General features: G+C 39.0%; 1 protein-coding gene across 10 annotated transcripts in view; it reads left to right on the top strand.

Moving 5' to 3' along the window:
* pclob (piccolo presynaptic cytomatrix protein b) overlaps window positions 1-26,270 on the top strand; it is a 72,779-nt gene that overhangs the window by 30,502 nt on the left and 16,007 nt on the right. For 9 of the 10 annotated variants that reach the window (XR_014124052.1, XM_081715486.1, XM_035524976.2 and 6 more), the window contains exons 16-20: window positions 12,232-12,759; window positions 12,978-18,654; window positions 18,995-20,718; window positions 20,936-23,084; window positions 25,110-25,136. Coding sequence is in view for 9 of the 10 variants with exons in the window: in XM_081715486.1 (XP_081571612.1) it covers window positions 12,232-12,759; window positions 12,978-18,654; window positions 18,995-20,718; window positions 20,936-23,084; window positions 25,110-25,136 (10,105 nt within the window). In the remaining variant the exon portion in view is untranslated. The remainder of the gene's footprint in view (window positions 1-12,231; window positions 12,760-12,977; window positions 18,655-18,994; window positions 20,719-20,935; window positions 23,085-25,109; window positions 25,137-26,270) is intronic. The other variant, XM_035524978.2, reaches the window with a different exon arrangement.

Genomic DNA, 26,270 nt, shown 5'->3' with positions numbered 1-26,270 from the left:
TAAACATTTATAAAGGTTTATTCCAACAAGGGCTGCTTGTATTCCAACAAAAGCTGCTTTTGTCAATGTCAAAGTTGCTTTTTGTCAAGATGACATAATTATGTCAAGTGACAAGTTTTTAGGATGTGTCATAACAGTGGCTGGGTAAAAATAACATCAAATATTATAACAACTATGTTGGGGGATTTTTTCATAACTTGATAGCTAGATGCACTAGCTAGCCAGGCAGCTAAATGTTAACTTGTTAAGTAATTAGATTTTGGAAATAGCACTTTATTTCACATTGCCAACATATTTTTTTCTATGATTCTTTACTGATGATTGACTGATAAAATGTTGGTCATTCATTAACTAACTCATATAAATGGCTTACAATCATTAACCACTGCCTGTGGTTTGGTAAAATCACTGCATATGGTTTGGTATATATATGATCCTGATCCTTCAGTGTTAAAAGAAATACACTAACAAAATTCCTTTTTTTTTTTTAAATTGGAGGCAATTATTTCCATATTTTATGTTGTGTCTGGATATCCTTTTTCATGTCTGAACATAGCTTTTTAACAATGAGGGTAAAAATGTTCATTGCCAAAACATTACTAAAACATGTTACACAGCAACTTTTCATATCATTGTTGTGACAGTACAGGAGATACTATGGACCATCTTTTTGAAGTTCTCACATTTGTTCAATTTTGCTAGAGCTGAGCTGTCATAACATACCATGTCTGCCTACCCAGCATTATGACACGTCCTTATGTCACCGTAAATCTGTCATTTGAAATAGATTTTATGTCAGCATGGCATCAAAGTTGACAAAATCATCTTTATTTTTTTTGACAGATGACACCTGTTGCAATAAGCATTTATAAATGGTTATTCATGTTTAAGTCAGTTGTCATGAAGGGCTTATATAGGTGTAATGTAACCTTCTAAACAGTGCCCTTCAGTAAAAAGTTACCCTATAAATAATTTTGAGAAAATGTCAATAAGACCCCAGTCCACCCTGCCTTCTCCACCTCACTGCCCAACACAGCTGAGCTGCTCGAACTAAAACAGCTCCCTATAGCTGTAGCCTTGTCTGTGGCTAGCACCGACCACCATAACTACTAAAAAAAGGAATTAGCATACAGACATTTTTATAAAATGAATAAACGGGTTAAACAGATACAAAAACAATTAACCTCCATTCCCCTTTTTGGCAACTAAAATATACATTTGTGTTGATACAAAAATAATTTCTGCTGAGCTTCCAAATCCCCCCATATATATATATGGCAGAGCCCACACCTGCCAAGTCCTATTAGAAAAAACTGCTCTTAGCATAGTCCTGTTCTGCACTCATTTAAAACATTTAACAAGGAATGGAATATGGGATGTTACATATGTAAAATATTACACTGGATAATTTATCAATAAATACAGAATCCTTTAGACAACCAAAAGGAATATGTTTGTGTTATAATTCCATTAACAGTTTAGCAGATGATATTTGAAAATGAAATCTGTGATTTGCATTACGTACCTTACTCAGTACCTTACTCGGTACATAAAAGGAATAAACTTTATCCAAGCAGTGTGAAACAAATGGTATTTGTCAAAAAAAAAAAATCAGGACAGAACCATAAAGTGTGAAATGAAACTGTACAAAAGCATGCCTGATTCTGTCTTAAAGTTACTGAGTGTTTTCAATGGAATATATACATATGAATACACCAGTGCATCATGGCTCTCTCTCTGATTATTTGTTTATTTGTTTGTTGCCTTTCAATATAAGATGCTTCTAACACTAGTGTCTGGCTGTTAAATATGGAGCAGGAGTTTTTAACTCCAGTCATGTTGACCCACTGCTCTGTAGTAGCTGCTTCCCTGAGGTGATTTTTAAAATCTTATTCAGATCATCAAGCAGTATTGCTCTTTTATATTTTGAATTAGGTGTAGGGAAGCTGATCTGTACAGTACTGTGACAACATTGTGAGTTGGTTTGGAACCACCTGGATAAAGGTTTCTCTAAAGAAGAATGTTCAATGATGAACAGTGATGATGATATCCATTTGATTTCAGATGTACTGAAATGCTTACAGCAAGCATGCAAGTTTTTTTTCCCAAAATATTTTACCAGCATCTGTTACTATGAGAATACAAAAGAGTTTAATCAATTAGAGTTTAATCAGATACAGTCCAAATGTTGCAAAAACGTATTAGATTTTGTAACGGTGGCCCGAGTGCCACAGGGTGCAGAACAGGACACACAGACCTCCTCGACGTTGAGAGACATTTAATAACATAAAACATACAAGACAACGTTGGCACTCACACAAAACATTAACGCTGAACATTCTTACATTAACAGCGTGAACATTAATAACAATGACAAAGACTAAACAACAGTAACAGAGACTCTACAAAAACAATAATGCTTAGAACAACATCTACATCAACAACTACAATGACCCACACTGAGGCTCACAATAACTGGGGTTTAAATAGACAGACATGTTATGATTAACCTCATGCAGGTTTGTCCTTACGGCGTGGCTACAAACTGTCATGAAATGCTCGCCTCCCGCGTGTCACGTGGTTTGGCCCGCCACGTGCAGTGGGAGGGTCTCTGTTTAGTTGTGACCATGCCTGCACACCTGCACCGGGTTAGTGTTGTGTCTGTGTATATAAACCCGTGTCGTGGAGTGCAGTGCTGTCGGTCTTTGATGTGTTTGTCTTTGTAAATGGTTGTCTAGGTTCATGCTTGTTAGATGTTTGCAAATGTTCACTGTTAATGTCATGTGTGAGTGCCAATGTTGTCTTTGTTTCATGTTAAAGTCTGTCCACGTCAAAGGAGTCTGTGCGTCCTGCACCTCGCCCTTCGGTACTCGGGCCGTTACACAAACAGACATGGTTCCCCCTGCACGCGGCGGGCCATACCACGTGACTTGTGGGTGGGAAGTGTTCCGTGACAGTTTTTGGCAAGGCACACATAAATGTTTTAATGTGGCTGGAACAAATAATTTATAATAAAATATGAAGCGGCTCTTAAAATACACAAACAAATAAAACACTAATTTTCCATACTTATACTGGTTGGTGTAACCTTGCTTTGCTAGCCAGTACAGTACAGTTTTATTATTTCTGTGTGTATAATGACTAATGGACAGAAATTTCGATTTCCTTAGATTTAAAAAGCTGTTGGCTAGAAAATCTGGACTACTATTTTCACCCCAGAACAGTTAACTTCTATTATGCCCACTCATACTCCAGATGGCTATATCACTATAAAATTCTCATTTTCCTATGACGTCTCAAAGGCTTATGATGAGGGCTGGGGGCCAATGAAAGCATTAGTGGTCAGCAGGAATGAATGGGTGATTGGCATTCTTGCAACTGCAGCCAAGAGCAGCCTTTTTTTTTATGGCTGCCTGCAAAATTCTGCAAAGTGGTACAGTGATTCCAAAGGCAGACAGAAAACCAGGTGGTTTATACATACTATTTGTCTCTTTCAAATCAGGGATCTATGTCACTCAGATGTTTTCTCTTATTTTGGAAAATCCATAAGCTTTCATTTGTTAATCAGCACAGCCCATCAATAAACACTGAGCAGGGAATGTGAAGGCAGTGCCTAATGTGCATGAGTGGTGTTTTAGAGAGTGTAGCTCTCTCCATTGCTGACCAGTTGAAGCATCCCTAGGCCTGGGGTGAAGGTACCTTTATGTAACATGCTGTGCAAAGATGGCCACAGCTGCAACTGAGAGAGAGAGAGAGAGAGAGAGAGAGAGAGAGAGAGAGAGAGAGAGAGAGAGAGAGAGAGAGAGAGAGAGAAAGAAAGAGAGAGAGAGAGAGAGAGAGAGAGAGAGAGAGAGAGAGACTCTATTAAAGTGATTGAGGGTTGTGCAATGGCATTAATGTGATGGGCTCTGCAGTACCTACTGTAAGAGGAGACTGGCTGACTAGCTGTAATGCCAGTAAGTGAAGGTGAGTATAAAAAATGAGGCATCTACCTATATGATTGTGAACTCCTGCACTAAGGATCCTGACCCATCTGCTAGGACTTTACACAGTCTGTTCCTTTGACAGTCACATCATCATCAACCCTATTCTGTCGCCAATTGTGACAGCACGCACACACACAAACTTGGGGCTTCTTAAAAAGCTTTGTTTATTTAACATGGCTACATAGTCAGATAAGAAATGTAAGTAAGTATGTAAGATTGCAAAGGCTATGATATGAGAAAGAACTGCATCTGTTTCAATTGCTTGATCTGCTGACAAAATTTTACACAGTGATTTCAACCTAAACAGTGACTTTCAGCTACATTTTGGAAAAATTATTCAGGGTATTGTTCTGGATAATGATAGGAATATGGACAGTTCTGAGATGTTATAGGCTCTCTGTAACAATATACAATCTATCTCCTACCTTCTAGAGGAGAAATTTAGATTTTTATTTAGAGCTCGTTCCTGTCGATTTTTGTGTATAGCATAGTCTTCAGAATAGGTTTTCTTTTGGAATCACCTTGTTGTGCATTTCCCATCACAGGGTCCTGGCAAGTTTTTTTTTTTTGCCCACTATACATAAATGCTGCTGATGGGGATATACTGTGATACAATGAACTGGTACATGACGATGTACTTGCACATATCACTCTCACTCACATAGCATAATTTCAAGGCATAACTTCAAAGACCAGTGTGTGCTGCTAATATACAAATGTGATGTGCTATGTTCACATTATCTGGAACATCGCTGGCTAAAAATAGCAGCTGATTTCATCTATTCCAGTTAGCATCTCAGTATGGGCTTAGAGATAGCTATCCTCAGTCTCTAGGGATTGTATATATATTTGGATCTTTCTTTTCAATTCAGCATTAATTCATCAATTTGACATTACTTAATCTCCCCTTCTCTTACTTAGTCTAATTAAAAGACATACACATAGGTATAGTCATTTTGGAGCAGATAATTATACTGATCATTTCCATTAGTTTGGTTAGAGTAACACACTTTAAAACTTTATATGTATCGTCAACACTCGCCACATAGGTTTTAGATTAGGAATATTTGCATGTGGGTGTGTGTATGAAAGAGAGCAAGAGTGAGAGAGAGAGAGAAACAGACTGAAAGGTTAGTCCGTTCAGTAGGACTTGGTGATGCATAATGGATATTTTTAGACAATTGAACACTGTGTGCTAGTGTGCCTTTTGCCACTAGCCACACAGACCATTAATGGCACGCTATTGTACTATGGCTGGTTTTGTGTGTGTGTGTGTGTGTCTGTGCGTGTGTGTGTTTTTCTAGTGTTTAGACCAGTAATGTGATCATCATAGTGTACTGTTCAGTTGTAATGAGAAGAGTGTTTGGAAAGAGAGATGTGTGCACTGCTAGCTCATGAATAATGAGTGTGTTTGATGGATAGCCACTGTGAGCAGGTAATGATGGCTAGCGTAGGGTCAGTAACATGAAGCCCTATCATTAAACTGTTCTTACAGAGCTCAGAGTCACTAATATGTTTCACTCTTAAGGTCAGAGTGGGAGGGTCAGTTGCTCATTTTTCTTACAAGAGGTATTCCGTATCATGTTGTGGGAAGCCCTGAACTGATGTGACGGTAAGGGTGCAACTGTGGACTAGTGTGAGCATGATCAAATGCAAGTGCTCAGACTTCATCAGCTCATGCAGCATTTCTCCCTTCTTTTCGAGATTTCACTTATGAAAAATGTGATCTTTGACATGTAGTTACTGCTTTGTTGCTAGCATCCGAAATTGCCTTCATTTACAGAGAACCATATGAAATTCAGGGATGCATTAGAGTACAGATAACATTCGATGCAGAGACGGTGGATGTATAAGTAGTCTAAGAGGACTCAAATGAAACTGTGGGGGAGTGGGTAAGAGACAGAGAAAGGGAAGGCTATGTACGTGCCTCTTCTTTCTCACTCCTACAGTCATTGAGACCGGCACATGCAGCATTGCTACATGTTTTAAATTGGGTCAGTAACCTGAGGGCTCCATAAGCAAGACTTCTGCAGAATGCCCCTACTCTCTTTCCTTTCAACATCATGCTGTCAAAGAAGATGCATTCGATTTCAAAGAGAACTGGAATTCAGTTGTATTGTAATATTCTTACAAATCAACATTTATTTGAGACTGAAGTGTTATTAAATGAAAGAGTAGAAAATCTTAGCTTCACAGACTTTCACTCTGTCTGCACTGTCTAAAGGAATGGGGAGGCTGAGCTCCAAGTCTTCACTGCTGATACCTCTGCTTATTTCTGATTAGTAGGTCAAGACTCTCTATTATCATTGGACCTGGTTTTATAGAGAGCGCTAGTACGGGGGCTGTGCAGAGTGTTCTATATTAGCCATCTACAGCTGTTGCCAAAGGCTCCTGCCAGGAAAATCAATATGGTGCCCAGCTTAGAGTATCTGATATGCAGTAAAGTGTAGGTTTTTCTTTAATCTATCACTCAAATCATCTTCAGTGTAAATCCTCTCCAGTTTTTGAAGTAGATGTAGGCAGATGTATTCCATCTGAAAGGCAACGTGCAATATTGTGTAAGGCGGAGCACATCAGAGTCAAATGCACTTCTAAAGAGAGTTATGTTTAATGGTAGCCATCAAAGCCAGTCAGTTGTTTGTATGCACTTGTATGCTTGCTGATTTTGAGGAGATTGCAGTTTTGAGCATTAGAAGAAAGGAGGAAAAATAAAATTCTAATGAATATTAATATTGCAAAGAGTGTTTGGTGAGTATTATAGATGAAGAAAGGTTGTGGATATTACAGAAGGATATCTTTCTGTATTCTAGAATTGATTAGATTATAACATTATGAAAAGATATCTGCAAGAAACGTTCATTTTTATTGCAAACTTTCAAGTTTGCATTTCCTAAAAACATGGAACCCCCCCCCCCCCAAAAAAAACAAAAAACAAAACCTTCCCTGGCCCAAGTGTCTTCTTTTGGCCATCTTCATGTCTGCTTAGTATCACTCACTATTTAAATATAGATAATAGATATATGGCTCCTGTAGCTTACATGCCACAGCCGGCTGAGGAAAGCACTAGACATACTGAGGTCAAGAGATAGACTCCCAGGGAGCACACCTGTAATGCTAATAAACATAAGTATGTCTATCTGGATAAGAATGTCTGCTGTCAATGTAAATATTTATTTTTCAGTGTAAGCCATTCACAGTGTACATTATGTGATATTGTAAATAAGCTTTTAACTGCCAAATGCTAATGAATGTTTCATAGATAATAAACTTAGTCATGGGGAATGAAGCACCCCTGTGTGGCCAGTACACTGACCTGCTGAGCCTTCTGACGTGTCCACTAATAGAAGTAGAAAGGCATGGCATCTTACCTGTTGCCCTGACAGAGGGCCAGCTGCATAGCACGACACAGCAAATACAGGCTGACGATGCAAATTTGGTTAATCGTGCTATCTGGCTTGACCAGTGAGAAGGCTAACCACAAAGCAACCAGCAAAAAACTACATTGCACTCTTGGCAATGTATAGGTTTTTGTGTATGTTTGTGTATAAAAAATAATAAATTAAAATAAACTAATAAGCAACATATTGCAGACTCAGATAGAAACAACATACTAGTGCAAATCAATTTTACTATATTAAACAAAATAAAGAGAACACAAACAGAGAACACACAAAGCCTGAGGAATACCAGGAAGTGGGACAGTCAACACTGGGGTCATAGTGTTCAGACTAAGCAGTGCTGAGATGGAACTGGTGGTTTATATATGTTGCATAGATTGGACTAAAAAAAATGGCAAATGACTAGTATTCTGGGAAGGAATAGTATAGTAGGAAATGTGACACTACTAAGAGAATACAATTAAATAAAAATATTTAATGTTGAATTTAAAAAGAACATTTGTTTAATAAAAAACAACTATACAGAAGTATAATATTGCTGTGTAGGACTACATGATTTATCTGGGCTTTTCCACAACTGCAATAAATGAAACAAGCAATGCTGTTTCTCAGTAACAGACATGGTGACTTATGTAGGCACATGAATTATATGATCTGTGTACAATCTAAGACCCCTGAAATTTGATATATTTTGTGATGAAAAATGAGAAAATATGCTTCCAGGTATTATAATTTCTGCACCAAAATAAATATTTAAAATATTTTGCAAGTACACCCCCTAAAAAGTGAAGTGAAATATAAATACCTGGGCATGGTGATTAATTGCGGTCTACTAGGTTAGTTTTACTAGTCTGGTCCATTATAAAGCTATGCTATAGACCACCTGTGTCTTAGTTCATGCTGCTCTGAACTGCTATGGAACATGAGGTTTAAGTGTAATACAGTATTTACAGATTCCTTAGCCTAGCATTCCTTATTGATTGTGCAATCACTGGTTGTTTAATGTGAAGCTGTAACATACTCATTAAACTGTACTGTACTGAATTATCTATATTAAGGATCATACCTATCCTTCATCATTTATATGCTCTAGCACTGTTTCCATGAAGTATCTGCAGTCTGCTTAATCACATGGGCAGTGTGTGTCTGTGTTACTCCAGTGTCCCACTGGTTCTTGGTTGAGCCACTACCCATTCAGCGCTATGCTCTGCCTCATCTGATATTAGCTTCACGTGTAACTCAGCACTTGAGTGCCTGTTGTGTGGAGATTTTATATATATATATATATATATATATATATATATATATATATATATATATATTATAGAATGTTCACTAACGTTAAGTCAGGTGAGAGCATGAGTTCTGCTTAATGTATTACATGAGCAATTTATCATTCCACTTACTGTCACATTGTGGCTGCCTATGTCTCTGGTGCAGCATTCTGATGTCACTGGGAACTGCTCAACTCAGCTAGCTATCACTCTGCACACAGTTAATCCATCTGTATTTCTCAATTCTTTGGATGGATAACTGTCAGGTTCTGGTTTGTGATTTCTTCCCCAAGGCACATTGGTGCTTGGGCCTTCCTGGGATTACCTTTATGTTCGCTGGTAGTCCCCTCCATGTGGTAAAATGTATCTAATTCAGAAACATAACCAATGGATAAAGACCTTGACAAGGCCCCCTGATTACTGGCATTATTTGGCCTTTTAATGCTACCACAGCTTTTGTTTTCTTTTCTGAAAAGCCTGGTGGACTTTGTCCTTGCATTGATTCACACTCTGACTGATTTAATTGCTAAGTACCAATGTCCAAAGCCTGTAGAGTGAATAAATGAAAATCCATATTCATAACCCTCAAGAAGGTATTACGCATATTGTACCATATGGGCTAGCTAATGGACCATCTGGATTCCAAACCTTCATGAATGATATCTTCTTTGACAAGTCTTGTTGTTTTTTTCTCATTGTTTTCACTTCCTGATTCACATCTTCACTCTGTTGGAACACAAGGAACAACATGAACCAGGTGCTTTAGTGACTGTTGCCCATCCAGCTTCTCAACACTTAAAGGAATTATTCTGCGCCAACACTGAAACAACCTGCCCGTACTTTACTCTTGGAAGCTTTCTTATCACATGATTATGGCATGTCTTCCAAGCTGTGAACTTGTGTTATTATTAATAAGGCAGCTATGCACTGAATAGAAAATGGTTTACAAATAATTCAAAGCTCTTTCCATCTCTTTAAAGCTGGAAACTGGTTGGAAGGTATTATTCACTCTAAGAATACATCTTGGGAGCGATGGATCCAAATCTTTCAGAAATATGTCCCAAAGAATTATATACCTGCAAGCTGGTGTAAACATCTCTAGTTATTCTAGACGGACAAAGTCCATTGTTACACTCCCAATGGTTCTGACGGTCCTCTCTCACAGATGATATATGGGACTTCACCCTCTCCTGCCAGAGGTATGCTCAGTAAGGACCCTGATTTTAGAAATGTTGGAACCACTTTTGAGTCTCTCATATAAGATGGTCTAATATTGCTGTAAAGTTATACCTCCTGTAAATGTAACATTACTTTTCTGGTCATATTTCATACATTTTCTATGTGCCATCTGATTTCAGACTTTAGCCTACTCACTGCTATAGGAAGTGCAAAATACTTCTGCAGTGCAGGATGCACTGGTTTGCATCCTGTCTACTGGTTGCCTGTGAAATTAAGCTCCTTGGTCAAATGATCAGATAGAGATATTGAACCAGATGTTATTTAAATAATTTGACATGGCTATAGTATGTGCAAAGTTCCTTTTAGCACGTTTTGGAATTAATTATTTTAAAATTATTCCCAGAGAATTGACTGTCAGCCCATCCCACACACCCAATCTGTGGCTGCTGGAGCACAGCAAAATCTCTAATAATTCAGACAGCATGGCCAACTGTAGGAAATAGAAGGTTTTCATTGAATACAGTGGGTCTGATTCTCACGCAGAGATATTTAGCTACATCTTCTTTATAAGAAACTCATCCCCAAGTACACTATCACTTTTCAAAATGTCTAATTAGTAAACTTAAACTCAATCACCTGCAGGTATCCTGTGCTCTATAGCCACGTGCATACATGTTGTTCCTGATGAACCTCCTCCTCTGGAAGCATCATGGAGGACAACTACAGCATTGGAGAGGGATAGCGTCTTGTGGAGGAATTATGTATTTCATGATAGTTAACCAAATGAGGTCAAAGTTCAAAGTGTAAGTAAGTGCAAAGGACACACTTCTCTCCTGAAGATAGAAATTTGACCTGATTGTTATTGAGATGCTAAGCAATGACCCTAGCAGACCCTAGTAGACCCTACTAGTCTGGAATTTCACTGTAATTCAGGGACATGCAGTATTGTCTGTTAAATAAATATTTATTGTAATTTAATGCATTATAAATATATTGCAATGTTGTTGTTTTTTTAGTAATTTTATTTTTACTTTTATTTTTGAAATCCACAGTGAAAGTCATTAATTAAAAAGGCCTGTAAAAGATAACCTGAGTATAAAGGAAGATTTAATTTCTAAGACAATAAGAGATAACTGCATCAACCATGAAGTCCTCTTTTTCTGGGTCATACACCTTAGGTTAAGGACATACTGACCCAACTATCTGCAGATAGGTGTCAGGCCATTGGAGGATGTTGGTGATCACCCATTGCCTGTACTCAATGCAGTGTGTTCCACACTGTTGGTTCTAGCTGGTCCTCACTGGTGCTTTTTTGTCCAGTTGTATATGTTGAATGAATCATGAGTTAGAGTTTGCTGATTGGTGGTTCAGTCTAAAATTGACTGGAAAATGATAATAATATAGCCATAAAACTGTTACATCTTGGATTGACCTACCGAGGCAGTGTACTAAGTTAACATTTTAATCTTTATTACATGGAAATTAACAGCTTTAGACTGTTTGATGTGTTTGAGTGTACATACCCACAGACTGAGAGAAGGTCATCACCATTCACTGTAATCCCTAAATGATGCTATATATTTTAATATTTTTTAAGTTACAATATTATTTTAGAAATTAAGAATTGTACACACACAACTTGGTGAATTCTCTCTATACTAAGTTTAATTCAGTGGGACTGCTTACAGAGCAAGATTGTCAGATATTAGGACAGGTGATAGTGAGTTGTTTCGTGTCATCGCATGACATACATCTTATTTATGTTTTTTTTTTTTTTTGTGTGTGTGTGTGTGTATGTGTGTGTGTGTGTGTGTGTGTGTGTTGTAATCCCTATAGCCAATGAATTTACATTTCTAATTCTGCATATAGCATTAGTAATGGAAAATGTTCTATTATTGGAACTGTTAATATACAATGAACAATATTCTTATTATCATTTGAAAACAAAGAAAATGTATATTGCAGAGTTCTACTGGACCAATGGACTGATGAGTTCATGTTTGTAAAGTGGTCAGCAAGCTTTTTCTTTGCCAGAATAAATACTTTTCAAAATAAGGACAATTTTGGTGCTTTAGAGTAGCAGATGAGATCTGTTTTTCAAATTATCCAACTAAATTGACCATGTAAGAAAATATGGATGTTAATATAATTTTTTATTCATGTTTATGTAACTATCTAGCTAGCTTTTACTGCTGTCAACTATAATCAAACATTAGCCATACATCTGAGATAAATAAACAGCAATGGAATATAGGTGTCAGATATAGTCTCTAAATGCTTCTGTCATGTCATTAAAAGACTTGTTCAACAAGCTTATGTAATGTCACTTAAATTTCTACTATATCAGGATAACTAGCATATACATCATGTACATCTGTGTACATTTTTACACAGGTGGAGTGGCTGTGTTTGAACTGCCAGACTCAAAGGGCCCTGCAGCAACAAATGAGAGACACAGGACAAAACTCTACATCCTCTGTGCGCAGTATAGAGCCTGATCCTAAAGCACAAGCCATCAAGACTTCTGTGCCTAGTCAGGCCATTGAAGCTACCCCTGGGCTAATTATCTCTAAAAATGAATCTAACCAGCAAGCAGTGACAGTATCCTCACTTTCTGTTGGATCTGCTCATGCTGCTGGTGGTCCTGTCCATACTGCAGATGTTCCTCCTGATAAAACTGTGGACAAGAAACCTGAGTGGAAATGTGAAATTCCACAGCCAGCAGTTAAAGAGGAGAAAAAGACAGAGCAACCAGCAAAATGTGATGATTCCTCCCACAAGTCAGAGTGTGATGATTCTTCTCAGAGTGTGATGATTCCTCCCACAACTACTATGGACACTCCACAGGAGGCACTGAGGACAACTGGTGTCTTAGTGGAAGCACAACATGATGTGAAAGAAATTTATGTAGCACCAACTGTGGTAAAGTATACTACAAAATTATGTTGCACTGCAACTTCAATGCAAATCTATTTAACACAAATAGCCATAGGCAATTACATAAGTGGAATATCATGCTTTATTAATCTATCTATTTCTCTCTCTCTCTCTCTCTCTCTCTCTCTCTCTATATATATATATATATATATATATATATATATATATATATATATATATATATATAATTTTTTTTTTTTCAGGCAACAAAAGAGGTAGAAAAGGTTTTGCTAAATAAAGAGGTCCTGATGCAAACAGAAAGTACTCGCAGTACACCTTCTGAACTTGAGAACACATTACTTGGAGCTGAGGCACACACCTTGAAGGTTGATGAGAAAAAAGACCGTCCAGGACGCATTTCACCTGAGTCATACAGTTCAGCTGAGGAAGAGCTTAAAGCAATCCAGATTGCTGGTGAATCATTTATAAAGCTAGTTGAACCAAATCTTGCAGTGAGTATAAAGGATGATCTTAGCACTAAGGAGAACAGCAGCGAAAGCGAACAATTGCCTTTTCTGCAGAGGATCAGAAGTGCAGAATCCTCCTACAGTGAAGACTATAAACCAGTTAGTCCAGATTTTGGAGATGAGGAGTTTATACAAACACAGCTAATGGAAATGTGCATGGCTGAAGGTTTGTCACCATCGTTTGAGGAAAAGAACATCAAAGAACTGATTGGAGAAAACAATCAGCAGAAGCAGTATGTGACTAGAGATGCAGCAATTGCAAGTCCAGTAAAGGTACCAAAAATAACCCATCAAACACTCAGTGTGGAGGTTGAAGACAGTTCTGACAATATTCCACTATGCCAGAATAAAGAAACTGAAATCATGCAGGTCATCCATACCTTAGACACATCAGAGAAAAATACAGTAAATATTTCTGTCTTGAATGATAATGAAAAGACAGAAGTTACAGACCTTATGAGCATTGCAGTTATTTCTTCACAACCACAATTTCCTGCCAGTCAGATTATTGAAAATAATAGTTTGACGGAGTCCACCAAACATAGGTCTAAAGGTGATGAATCTTCCAGTATACAAGCACCCCACATCACACCACTTGCATCACCACCCTCAGACACTGCATCACCAACATCTTTGTCCTCACTTGAAAAAGAAAGTGACAGCAGTCCAAGCCAGAGACTTGATCATCAACTCAATAATCTCCTTCCAGTGGATGATATATGTCAAAGTGAAGATTTATGGCAAACTTCACGAATGAAAGTATATGAGTCATCCTCTTTCTCTGACATATCACCAAGTATTGAGCCTGAATCAGAGAATTTCCTTACCTATCAACTGCCACCCATCTGTTCTTCAATAGATGCGGTGAATGATGCAGTAGAAAAAACATTAAAGAGTGCTGAGGAGATATATGAAGAAATGATGCAAAAAGCTGAGCCACTAAAAGCTATGACAAAGAAAGTCACTCCACCTGAGATTGAGCCACTTTATGGAGGCATGCTAATAGAGGACTATGCTTATGAGTCACTAGTGGAGGAACCAGCAATGGCTACAGCTGCTGGCTGCAGTATTAGTGAGAATGTGTATTTGAGTGAAGTGATTGTTCAAGAGGAGGCAAGAAAGCTTACAACACCTGAGGAGGCCTATGTAGAAATGCAGAAAAAGAGAGAACTCATGTTAAAAGGAAAACTATCTGAACATGTACAGGTAGAAAAGGAAATTGCTCGTTCAGACTTTGCAGTACCCGCAGTTACTGACACTTGCTATGTTACTGTACGAGAAAATGACAAATATCCTGTATACAAAGATGAGGAATCTGGGTTACATGCTGAAGATGTTCTGACACCTAAAACAAGTCCTACACGGTCAAGTCCTTTATCTCCAATATCTCCCTTTTCTTCATCTGAGCCTTTATATGACTCTCCTGAAGTGGTACTAACTCTCTCAAGTGGTGAGGAGGACAATACTAAGGATGAATATGCCAGTGAACATGTTCAATATGCTATGGAACCATACATTGATGGGTCAACATCTCCTGAAGCAAGTTTGGTTAAAAAAGCTCTCTATCCCATTCCTGACTTGAAAATTACTCAGTGTTCTTCTGGGGAAGAGGAGGCTGAGGATGAAGATAAAACGCAAGAATATAAAATAGCTATGTCAAATGATCAAAGTGATGACAATTCCAAGGAAGCTGCCAAAATTATAATGCCTTCATCACAATCAAATTCAATAGAAGATGAACCAACTTTTCGCTATGAAATTCCTTTGTCAAAACATGTGCGAGAAGATGTCTCCCCCATTGTACCTCCTCTGTCTCCACAAACATTATCCCCTGATTCAACAACATCAGCCTCATCAACTCTACTTACAGATCAGATTCCAGAGTCAGGCTCAATCTCAAGAACACCAACTGCTGCTAGAAGTTCAACAGCTCTTGGGGCTGACTCTGCTTCATTTATAATTGTAATGCCAGCTCCCCAAGTTGCAGTGGTAACAGGTCCTCCTGGTAAAAGCTCCTTTCAAGAAATATCTTTATCACAGGCTGCTACATCCACCCAACAAATCACATCAACAGTGAAATGTCCTATCCCACCCGAGGTTTCTTTTTCTAAGCCACCACTAGCTCCAAAACCACCCCATATTCTAGACTATTCTAGCCTTGTTTCAACATATACATCTTCTACAGTATCGATAAATGAGCAAAATAGAATTTCTTTCCCAAGTCATGCTGGGATTCCAGCATCTTTGTCAGCTGCAGGGTCTGTACTCCCAGCATACATAACTGCATCAACCTCCATTTCTTCAGCACAAGCCTCAGTCCCATGTTTCACTCCAGTTCCCTTTGTGCAAATGTCAGATGCCATGTCTACTGCATCAGAGTGTCTAATTCACGTACCATCTTTAGAGTCACTTAAAACACCTGACTCTACTACAGGGGATATGCCATCTCCAGCATTTTTTAAAGTTCCACCACCTGCTCCAGTTATTGTCCAAATGTCAGACTTAGTTGCTTCATCTTCCCAGTCTCCAGTTCACATTGCAAATGAAATGCTTATTCCGGCCTATTCATCAGTACCAGCTACAACTGTTTCTCCTGCCACAGACAGAAAAAGTATAGCACCGACCACAGTTTCAATTCCAATTCATTATTTTAGTCCAGATGCAGAGAAATTAAGTGCAGCAACTGCAACAGTGCAGGCATTACCAGTTACATCACCTGCAGTTACAGATACAGATGGAATTCTCAAATCAGAATCACAGATTTTGAGTCCTGATGGACAAACAAAGCAAGGTCGTTTTGTCATAATTTTGCCAAAAAATACATCTGTAATAAACCAAACAACACAAGATATTGTCACTAATTCAGGCATGGTAGCAACCTCTGTTGATGAAACTAGGATCCAGCCTTTTGTAGTGAGTGTATCCCCTGTTGTCAGTACAGATGTTGCTCCAATGGAACCTCAAGTAACAAGTGTCTTCCATGAAAGAGCAAATATACCAGTCATTGAATTTCCACCACCACCTGTAGCTTTACCATCAGCCATCCTGGCTGATAACTTACCTTATCCAGCTGTTAACCAGGAGTCTGTTCCCACTCCATCATGTGTTAGAGCTTCTTCTCCTGAGTTTTTCACAAGTATGACCATTGCAGCACAAAGTGAAGCAGTAAATCTAAGTTTAACCGCAATTAATAAGTCACCACCTCCTGTTCCACCCAAGCCAGTCTGTATACCATCTGGTCTAGTGTTTAGTCACAGATCAAGAGAAAGTATAAAGCCACCAAATATTGCTGAACATGCACTTTCTCAGACAGGACATGCAGCTACATTACCAAGAACAAAAAAACCTCCCAATGCCCTTTCATTGAGTTTGAATGCCCCTGTTGACAGCAAACATAATATTTCATCACCAAAATCACCCTTGTCACCTAGATTTTCTAAAACTCTTGAGACATATGTGGTGATAACTTTGCCATCAGAACCAGGATCACCAATTGAAAGTATTACAACCCAGGCTCCAGTACGAAGATCATCTCTGCCAACTTCTGCTATTGCACCAAGACTGTTTATCCCACCTGCACTATCTGAACCACTGGTGTCAACACAAGTGGTAGCTGCATCACCAAAAGTAGTCTTAGCCCCTGCTATGTTAACACAAACAGCAGTGGTTCCAGTACAAACTGTGGGCACCCCACCAGTACCTGAGACAGCAGTACAAACTTCATCTACATTCATTTCAGTACCAGTCATAGCAATGCCATCAGAGGTTGCACCAGCATCAAGTGCATCAGCACTGACTTTTGTGCCCCAAACAGGGACTTTTGGGCCACCCATCATAGATAAAATGACAAATTATGCTGCACCATCTATGGTCACAGCATACGGAGCAAAAAGAGTGTTTTCATCACCACTTGCAACTGCTGGGTCAACCATATTGTCAGCACCAGTGAGTGCTACACTTCAAATCCCAGCACCAGCAACCATGGTTTCTGATTCAGTGGAACTTGATAGACAACATATACAAACAGTTTGTCCTGCTCCTATAACAGATCATCGGACTATACAAGCAATTAAGTTAGGTCCATCAACAGCTCCTGTCCAACAGCATCCAGCATTTTTTGAACTACAACAAGAGGCGCCAGTAGTGTATGCAAAAACAGTTATGCCAGCTTCAGCATTAACATTTGCTCAGTTCACAAACCCACCAGAAAGCCAAGAACTGAGAAGGCCAGATAAAGTTGTGGCAAATATGAGTCAAATGTACTCTGCGATTTCTGCAGAACAACACCCAGAATCATTACCTAATGTTGTAACCCAAATGTTCAAGACTGAAGTCCAGAGAACTACTACATTGTCTGTTGTCCAAGAAAGAATACCTCTAGAACCTGTATCAGACCCTGGCAGTGTGGAAATCATACTTGGACCAGAAATAACAAAAACCCAAATTATGTCTAAACAAAATGGAAAACCACACTACTCTGGGGATATAATAGATCTCACAACTTTAAAGGTCAATGTTACAATGACTGATATGGGAATGGATCTGACAGCTCCTAAAACAAGTCGGGAATCCCTTTCAATTGATTCAAGTGGTAGACAGGCAACTGCTATCAAGCCAGAAATTGTAAATCTCACTGCTGAAATACCTCCTCCTACAACACTCTCTGTTGTGACAGATAGTATTAGTATTGTTACCTGTAGTGCTACAATTGCATTCAATAATAATATAGTTGACAAGCCTCTGAACTTAAGAAGTGCCACCTCAAAGACTCTTCCACTTACAACATACAAACGATTTGAGCCACTAGCACAGATAGTATACAGACCAGTAAACTCACAGCCAAAACCTACAACTAGTACAGAGATTCCAGTTAACCTATCATGTGGGACTACTGAAGCTACAGCACCTCCATCTTTACCCTCAACTTTACTTGTTACAGTGGCCCCAGTGACCTGCATAAATGCCCGGGCTGGTGTACCTATTCATATTGAGCCATCTTTGGCTGGAGCTATAGATCTCACTACATCAAGACCAAAGAAAGATATGGTGGCTTTGTCTTCTTCCTCTGGGGTAGTTACAGCTGTTGTTGAGGATATGGCACCTGTAGATCTGACAGCAGGGAAACGAACAGTGTGCTGTGATGTTCTCTACAGGCTTCCATTCACAGGGAGCTGCAGAACTCAGCCTCCAGCAACCACACAACCAGGCAACCAGCTTGGCTCCAGAGATGACCACTCCAAGTATGATAATGCTACAACACTTGGAACTGAAAAACTCAGTAAAATGAAGGCCTCTGTATCTAACAGCAATTTCACAGAAATTGGTCTGTTCACTGAGGGCAAGAATGAATTTGCCTACCAGAATGGGACTTCAGAGGCTGCAATTGATTTGACATCAGGAAAAGTGCCAGCAGGTGAGTATTACAGTGCATGTATAGGTAAAAATGTTATTTTTACCATTATTTATGTAAATGCATGTCTACTTTCCTCTTTTCCTGTAATGAGCAGCCTCTAATTATTTACATTCATTTGTGCTTATTTTTCTTTTTTTACACAGATATGTGCATGTGCCTTCATGTTCTCCCACGGTGTTTTGGCTTTGCATCTGGCTAGTTTGACAAGACTGATTTTTTTGCATGCTGTTTGGTTTCCTTTTTGTGATTCTTTTGTCAGAAACTGCACGACATCATAATACAGTACCTGCAAGACCAGCTGTTTTATTTAACTAAAGTGTACATTTTTAAATCATTACAGATGAAGCTCTGGACTTCTCAAAGAAAGGCACTTTGACATTTTCTGGGATAACTACTATGCAGTATTCCCAAACAACATCCTCTGGAGTTAACAGTGTACTACGATCATCAAATGGAGTTGTGTACTCATCTGTTGCTGCACCAGTTCCTTCCACATATGCAATTACGACCCAGCCAGCCTCAATATTCTGCACATCCTACAACAGTCCCAGCAGTATAACTGATCCATTTTCAGCACTTCAAAATCAAACTTTACCTTATGATTTCACACATGACACTGGAACTAACCAATCAATATTCATAGAACCTGATCCATCAAAGGACACCCTACCTTCTGTCTTAGCTAACCTCCTTCCTTCATTAACAGCCTTCCCAGAACTTTATTCTGATGCTACTCTGGAAGCCATCGCAGCCTCACTGGATACCCTGGTCTCCCCAAATTATCCTACAACAGATGACACTAAAAGCCAACTGTACCAGGCTGAACGTGAGTTTTTGCAGTTGGAGAAGCTGAAGCAGCTGTGTTTGGCTGAGGAACTTGAATGGGAGAGACATGAGATTCAGCGATATCGTGAACAGGAGCAGATTATTGTTCAAAAAGAATTAGAGGAACTTCAGAGCATGAAACAAAAACTCCTTATGCAGCAAGAGGAAGAACGTAAGGCCCATCTCATGCTTCAGCAGGAGACTTTTGCACAGCAGCAATTGCAGCTGGAGCAAATCCACCAGCTACAGAAGAAACTACAGCAGCAGCTACAGGAGCAGAAAATGTATTCATATGGCATTGAGACAAATGAAGGAGTGTTGCAGCCCACTACTTCAGGCATTCTGGATCCCCAGTACACTATAGGCGATAATGGCCAATATTGGCCAGTGAAAGATGACAACTCTATATTGTCTGTAGTGACTAGTCATGACCCTGTAATTGGCCAGGATCGGCACACTGCTTCCTCGAGCTTACCTGAATCAGAAGCTATTCTTAAAGATACAGTGGATCAAAAACAGAATTTCAAAAAGCTGCCTTCCACAGCCAAGCACATCTCTGAGCAAAATGTAGATTTAAGTTGTAAAAAGATAGCTGAAGGTAATGTTAAAACAGATGAAGAGGATGGGGTTGAAAGGCCTTACTCTGGCAGGAAGAGGAGGAGTAGAAGAAGTGTAGATAGCTGTGTGCAAACTGATGATGAGGACCAGGATGAATGGGATGTTCCTGTCAGGAGTAGGCGTAGATCTCGCTCCAGATATGCTGATGGAGAAAGGGGTAAAGGTTCCAAGGTATCGAGCATTGCAATTCAAACTGTGGCTGAGATCTCAGTTCAAACAGATCATTCTGGGACCATAAACAGGTCTCCAGTCCGAGCGCAAGTTGATACCACAGTGGATCTACACAAAGGAGGGCAACCAGAAAGTGACTCAGATGTTACATCTGAAAAAGACAAGAAGCAGTCAACTCCTGTTGAAATTGGTGTCAGCACACAGCTAAAAGCAGATGGCATTGGGGTCACATTAGTACACAAATCTCCAAATGTACTGTATTCTCCAGTCTCACCTGTGTCTCCTGGAAAAGGTACACTGAAGATACTATCAGCTGAACCATCAAGGCATCCAACTAGCCCAAGATCACTGAAGGGCTCACAAAGATCTCTGGGATCTCTGTCTGATCCCAAGTCATTGAGTCCAACTACTGATGACAGAATCATGTACCAGTACTCAGATGCCTATTCTGTAAGTAATGTAAACGTCAATGAGAGACTTTGTTCCTAACCTTATTTTTCTATTTCTGATCTCCATGTTTCTGGGTATAACATGCATGACATGTATCTTAGAAAATGACTATAAGTAGTTACTCTTCTGTGAATTAAATTTCATTGGAGAGAAGCTGCTTAGCAGGTAAACAGTAAAGGTCTGTGAATAAATTAAAAAATGTGTTGTTCATCTGCAGAGCAAGGGCTCACAAAATGGTACCACAGTGGGCTCCCAGAAGAAAGTAAAGCGTACACTTCCCCATCCACCACCAGAAGATGATACCATTGCTGGTCCCTCTGGATATAGTACTGGTTCTGCCCGAAGAAGAATGTGCAGAACCACCACCTTGGCTCGAGCCAAAATCTTGCAAGACATTGACAAAGAATTGGATTTGGTTGAGAGGGAGTCTTCCAAGCTACGAAAGAAGCAAGCAGAGTTGGATGAAGAGGAAAAAGAGATAGATGCCAAACTGAGGTATCTTGAGATGGGTATTAATCGAAGGAAGGAGGCTTTACTTAAGGAAAGGGAAAAGAGAGAAAGGGCATACTTGCAAGGGGTGGCAGAGGAGCGTGACTATATGTCTGACAGTGAGGTTAGTAACATCAGAGGAGCACAAGGTAATGGTCATGGACTGGAGCGGCCACGGACTGCCCCTCAGTCAGAGTTTAACCAGTTCATTCCACCACAAACTGAAGCTGATTCTCAGTATGCACACCTTGAAAGTCCATACTCCCATTATCAGTATGCTTCCCAAACTGGGACCACAAATCACTATTCCCAACAAACATTGTACCAACAGCAATCACTTTATCACCAACAGACATCCCCCTATCAAACCCAGTCAGTTTACTCTTCAGTGCCTACACTCAATCAACAGTCCCAGCAAACTGGTTATGACCATGCCTCTCAGCTTCTTCTGATGCAACAAAAAAATTGCCAGACTACTTTGTCTGAATTGGAAACAAAGATAAACACCAATTATGAGGTCATTCGAAATCAGCCTCTCCTAATTGTACCCACATCCACAGACTATGGGGTCTCTCACCTTGGGGGCAAATATAGTAACCTTGAACTGAGAATGGGTCTGGAAGAAAGAGGGAGTATGGCTAGCAGCCCTATGTCCAGTATATCAGCAGAGTCCTTCTATGCAGACATTGACCACCACAATGCTAGAAACTATGTTATGATTGATGACATAGGAGAGCTCACCAAGAGTTCTCCTGGCTTGGGCTCAAGCTTCAACATCCCTGATAAGGATATGAGCAAGACTGACCGGTTACTCCGAGCTGCTGAAGTTCGTCGAACAGCAGATGTGGCTGACTTTCTTGGGCCTCTTCAAGCTGCATCTAGACTACATTCATATGGTAAGCCAGAGGAGGACTCAATGGAGGAGCCATATGAGTTAAAGCTGCTAAAGCAACAAATCAAGCAAGAGTTCAGGAGGGGGACAGATGGTCTGGAACAACTCACAGGTCTACCACACTACCTCCACAGTGACAGTTTCAGACATTTCCCTAAATCTGAGAAATACAGCATTGGCAGGCTCACTCTAGAAAAGCAAGCTGCTAAGCAGCTTCCAGCCTCAGTCCTTTACCAAAAACAGCTAAAGAATAAGAGAGCATTAATTGACCCTAAAATTACCAAGTTTTCGCCCATTCAAGAGACCAGGGATCTCGAACCTGATTACAGTAGTTTTTTGGCTTCTACTGGCTCAGCAATGGGTGGACTGTCCAGCAGAGCAAGGCTTCTGCAAGATGAGATCACCTTTGGTCTGAGGAAGAACATAGCAGAGCAACAGAAATATCTGGGCTCCTCACTCAGCACTAATCTGGCACAGTCACTAAACCTTGGTCAGTCTCTCAACCTCAGCCAAAGCTTAAGGACATCACTCCAAGAGGATGGCACTTATCCCAGTGTCACACGGTCAAGATCTTCTTCTCGGCCTTCTTCTGCATATGGACTTGACTTATCTATCAAAAGAGACCTTTCCAGCTCTTCACTGAGATTAAAAGCAGAGGGTGAAGGCATGGATTCACAATTTGGAGCAGCACGAGCAAAACCAACTAGCCTGCCCATCAGCCAGAGTAGGGGGCGTATCCCTATTGTGGCACAGAATTCAGAAGAAGAGAGTCCACTGAGCCCTGTTGGACAACCTATGGGTATGGCAAGGGCATCTGCAGGTCCACTACCGCCTATCTCTGCTGATTCTCGGGATCAGTTTGGTTCTAGTCACTCCTTGCCAGAAGTGCAGCAGCATATGAGAGAAGAGTCACGAACACGTGGTTATGATCGGGATATTGCCTTTATTATGGACGATCTACAGGGAGCTATGTCCGACAGCGAAGGTAAATTTGCCATAAGATTTGCTTCAAAAACAGCTTTAGTGGACATGTGTCACATGCATGGCCTTGATTCTGTTAACATATTTATGTAAGTTCCATATTTGTTTATCTTTCTGACATTTACTTTGTGGTGCTTGTTTAGATACATTGTTGTATATGTGCATGATAAATTTCTTCCTTTTCTTTTTTCACACTATCTATATATGATATATTAACTCATGTAGTATTCTTTGTACTTAACAACTTTCACACTGTTTCAGTTCATTTGCATGGTATTTACATTGCTCATTTCACTGAATTTTTGTTCTCATACAAGAAGTTGTTTTTAGCAAATATGCATGTAGGGATCTGTCTTATATAGGAAAAGACTTGTGCGGCTGTCTTAAATATTTGGATATTTGTTAAAAATGTGAAAATGATGTCTTTAGATAAATTAATAATAACTCTGACGTCAGACATGGCCAATTTTTAAAAAATGGCTTATTAAAATATAAATGCAATATGCTACTGGTAATTTTACTAATTAGTTTAATTTAATGTTAATGCTAACTCAATTTCTTAAAAAAAAAATCCAGGCTAATTGTTTCCTTTACTGCATGATAATCATATCATGTATGACAGTCTGGCTTCCTGGGCACTGGATAAGCTTAGTCTTGCACAGTTATTACAATCTTTATTTAAATAAAGACAGAAATTAAGACTAAGACTCTATAGTATCACTTTTTTTAGTTACACATAATGTGGTTACTGGGTTACAACTGCAATTTTTGGATGGTCTATTACTGTAACCTATTGATTAAATTTATATATCATGTTGTACACAATGCCCTGGGTTTTTAAGTGCACTGCAGTTATAACATTTAGGTCAGAAGCAATTTTGTACATAATTCAGTTAGTTAATCTTGCCAAAATATAATTGTCGCACTATATCTTTCAGAAAGACAGATGGCTTATTCCAACCAGTACATTATTCTTTCTCTATCTTAGTTTTTTCTTTGTACATTATTCTCCATCATTATATTAATAGCAATCCTATGATTCTGCTATAAGAAAAATTGAAATTATCCATATAGATCAAGTTATTAGTACTTCAAGGAGAATATATTTTTAGGTATACAGCACTAAATTCCCCCTTGAGAAAATCAGACATGGTAGAATATTAATGTAGATGTATTCCATAAAACAATCCACACATCCACACTTAAATGTGAAAAGCAATTGTAACTCACACTATATAATTCTTCCCTATTACTGATAGTTAGACTAAAATGTAACAATTAGACTAAGCCACTCACTGTTTTAGCATACTCATGTGTTAGCATACAACAGGCTAATTAACTGAGTTAAAGTGGTTTTGTTTCTCTTTAGAAATATGACTAAATTAAAATACTTTCTTTATATATTATTTTGGCAGATACAGGAAGCATTCATGTATTTCATTGCTTTGTTAATAACGAGGGATTGGCACAAATTTCTTGAGCAGTTGAATGGAAGAGTAATAGTCATAATTGTTAATATAAATTGTGGTGTACTCTCCATAGCTGATGGGTTTTGTTTAACTGACTGATTTCCATACACTGAATATAGTATAAAGGTGCTATATCCTTTTAGGGGATATATAAACCTAGCTCTGCAGATTGTCTCAAATGAGTGTCATGTAGTTAATAGAAGTAATGTTCTACAAAATAAAAGCCTTTGCAGGTTTGTCATGCTAATTACAAAAATCAGTGGCATTACAGTGCTGAGTTTATTTCCAGAGTAAAGCATGGGATACAGCTGCATGTGTTAATAAAAATGAATAAATAAATAAAAGGAATAGCACAGAATGTTTGTAGTATTCTGTTAACCTGTATATCTTGGTTACTCTGAACAAACACAGTAGCTTTCTCTAAATCTTTTGCATAGTTTATATATATATATATATATATATATATATATATATATATATATATATATATATATATATATATATATATATATATATATATGCATATATAAATCCACTGAAATGCAATGTTTGCATCGCAGCAAGCGCTCCTAGCTGGAAAGTAGAAGGTGAGAGTTATTGCACACTGACTTTCTAAACCTCATAAAGCATAAATCAGCTCGTCTCATGCGTGTCATAGTCCTGAGTGATGGGCATATCTCTGTGGTACACCTCAGCCCCATCCTGGTGTTCATATTCATATGTTGCACTAGGTAACTTTGACATGACCTGATCATATTGGCAAGGACACATGCATATCTACATGCCTACATATGTGTTTGACCATGGAAATGGCATGTTGGAATGCCAGAGTTCAGTGTGTTCAGGTTTCAATTCCGTCCATCAAAGGGTCATGAGTTCACACCATGAACGATGCATCCTCACACTCAAGTGCAGGAGTGGACGTACTGTTGGTTTAATGTACCACTCATAGGAGTGCAAGCCCTTTATTAAAACACTGCTGAAGAGAACCTCTACTGTTAGCTCTGCTCTCAGCTCCCTGAGTTTTGACCAGTGTTCATTTATGAATAAAATATGCCATTCATAATCTATATTAATAATTATACATAGTTCAAACCATGTAACAGACAAAATATGTTACCTGCAGCCATTATACTTTAGATATGCAATAATACTATAATCTAATTAGTATTATAAGATCCTCTAAGTGGAAACATGAAACACATGTTATGCATATTCCTGCACAGGTCTGTCTTTTTATATGGCAGATTGGTTTTTACTGTAAGATGAATTAACAGCAGTATGGACTCAGATGTTGAATTTTGCATGAATTATGTACTGGAGAGTGTTAAACTTGTATTGGTTTATAAATATAGCTGCTTTAGAAAGTTTTCTTCTTCAGACTGTATTGATGCACTATATTGTAATAGGCCGATTCACAGTATTGCTAATATACTGGAGCTTATCAGTGTGTTCATCTAGTGAAGTGAGGATAAGACATCTCATCTCCGTATGTGTGTCTGATGTGGTTTGAAGTGGTTTAAAGTCCCACTCTCAGCGCATGATGTATGGACAACACCCATGTGCGGAATACAGTATGCATGCTTGGGCACGCATGTCCTGTACAAATAACTCTGTCTGTGTCTCAGTCCACTGCTCTTGCGGCCCACACCACTTAACTATTTTCTCTCAGGTGAACCCGCCTGTTTCTTATTACAGTTACCAGCTGCTGCCCAGCAAAC

This window comes from Electrophorus electricus, chromosome 6, assembly GCF_041902795.1.
Source record: "Electrophorus electricus isolate QZ-2024a chromosome 6, ASM4190279v1, whole genome shotgun sequence".
In the NCBI taxonomy this organism is placed as follows: domain Eukaryota; kingdom Metazoa; phylum Chordata; class Actinopteri; order Gymnotiformes; family Gymnotidae; genus Electrophorus; species Electrophorus electricus.
This window is presented reverse-complemented; position numbering and strand designations above follow the sequence as displayed.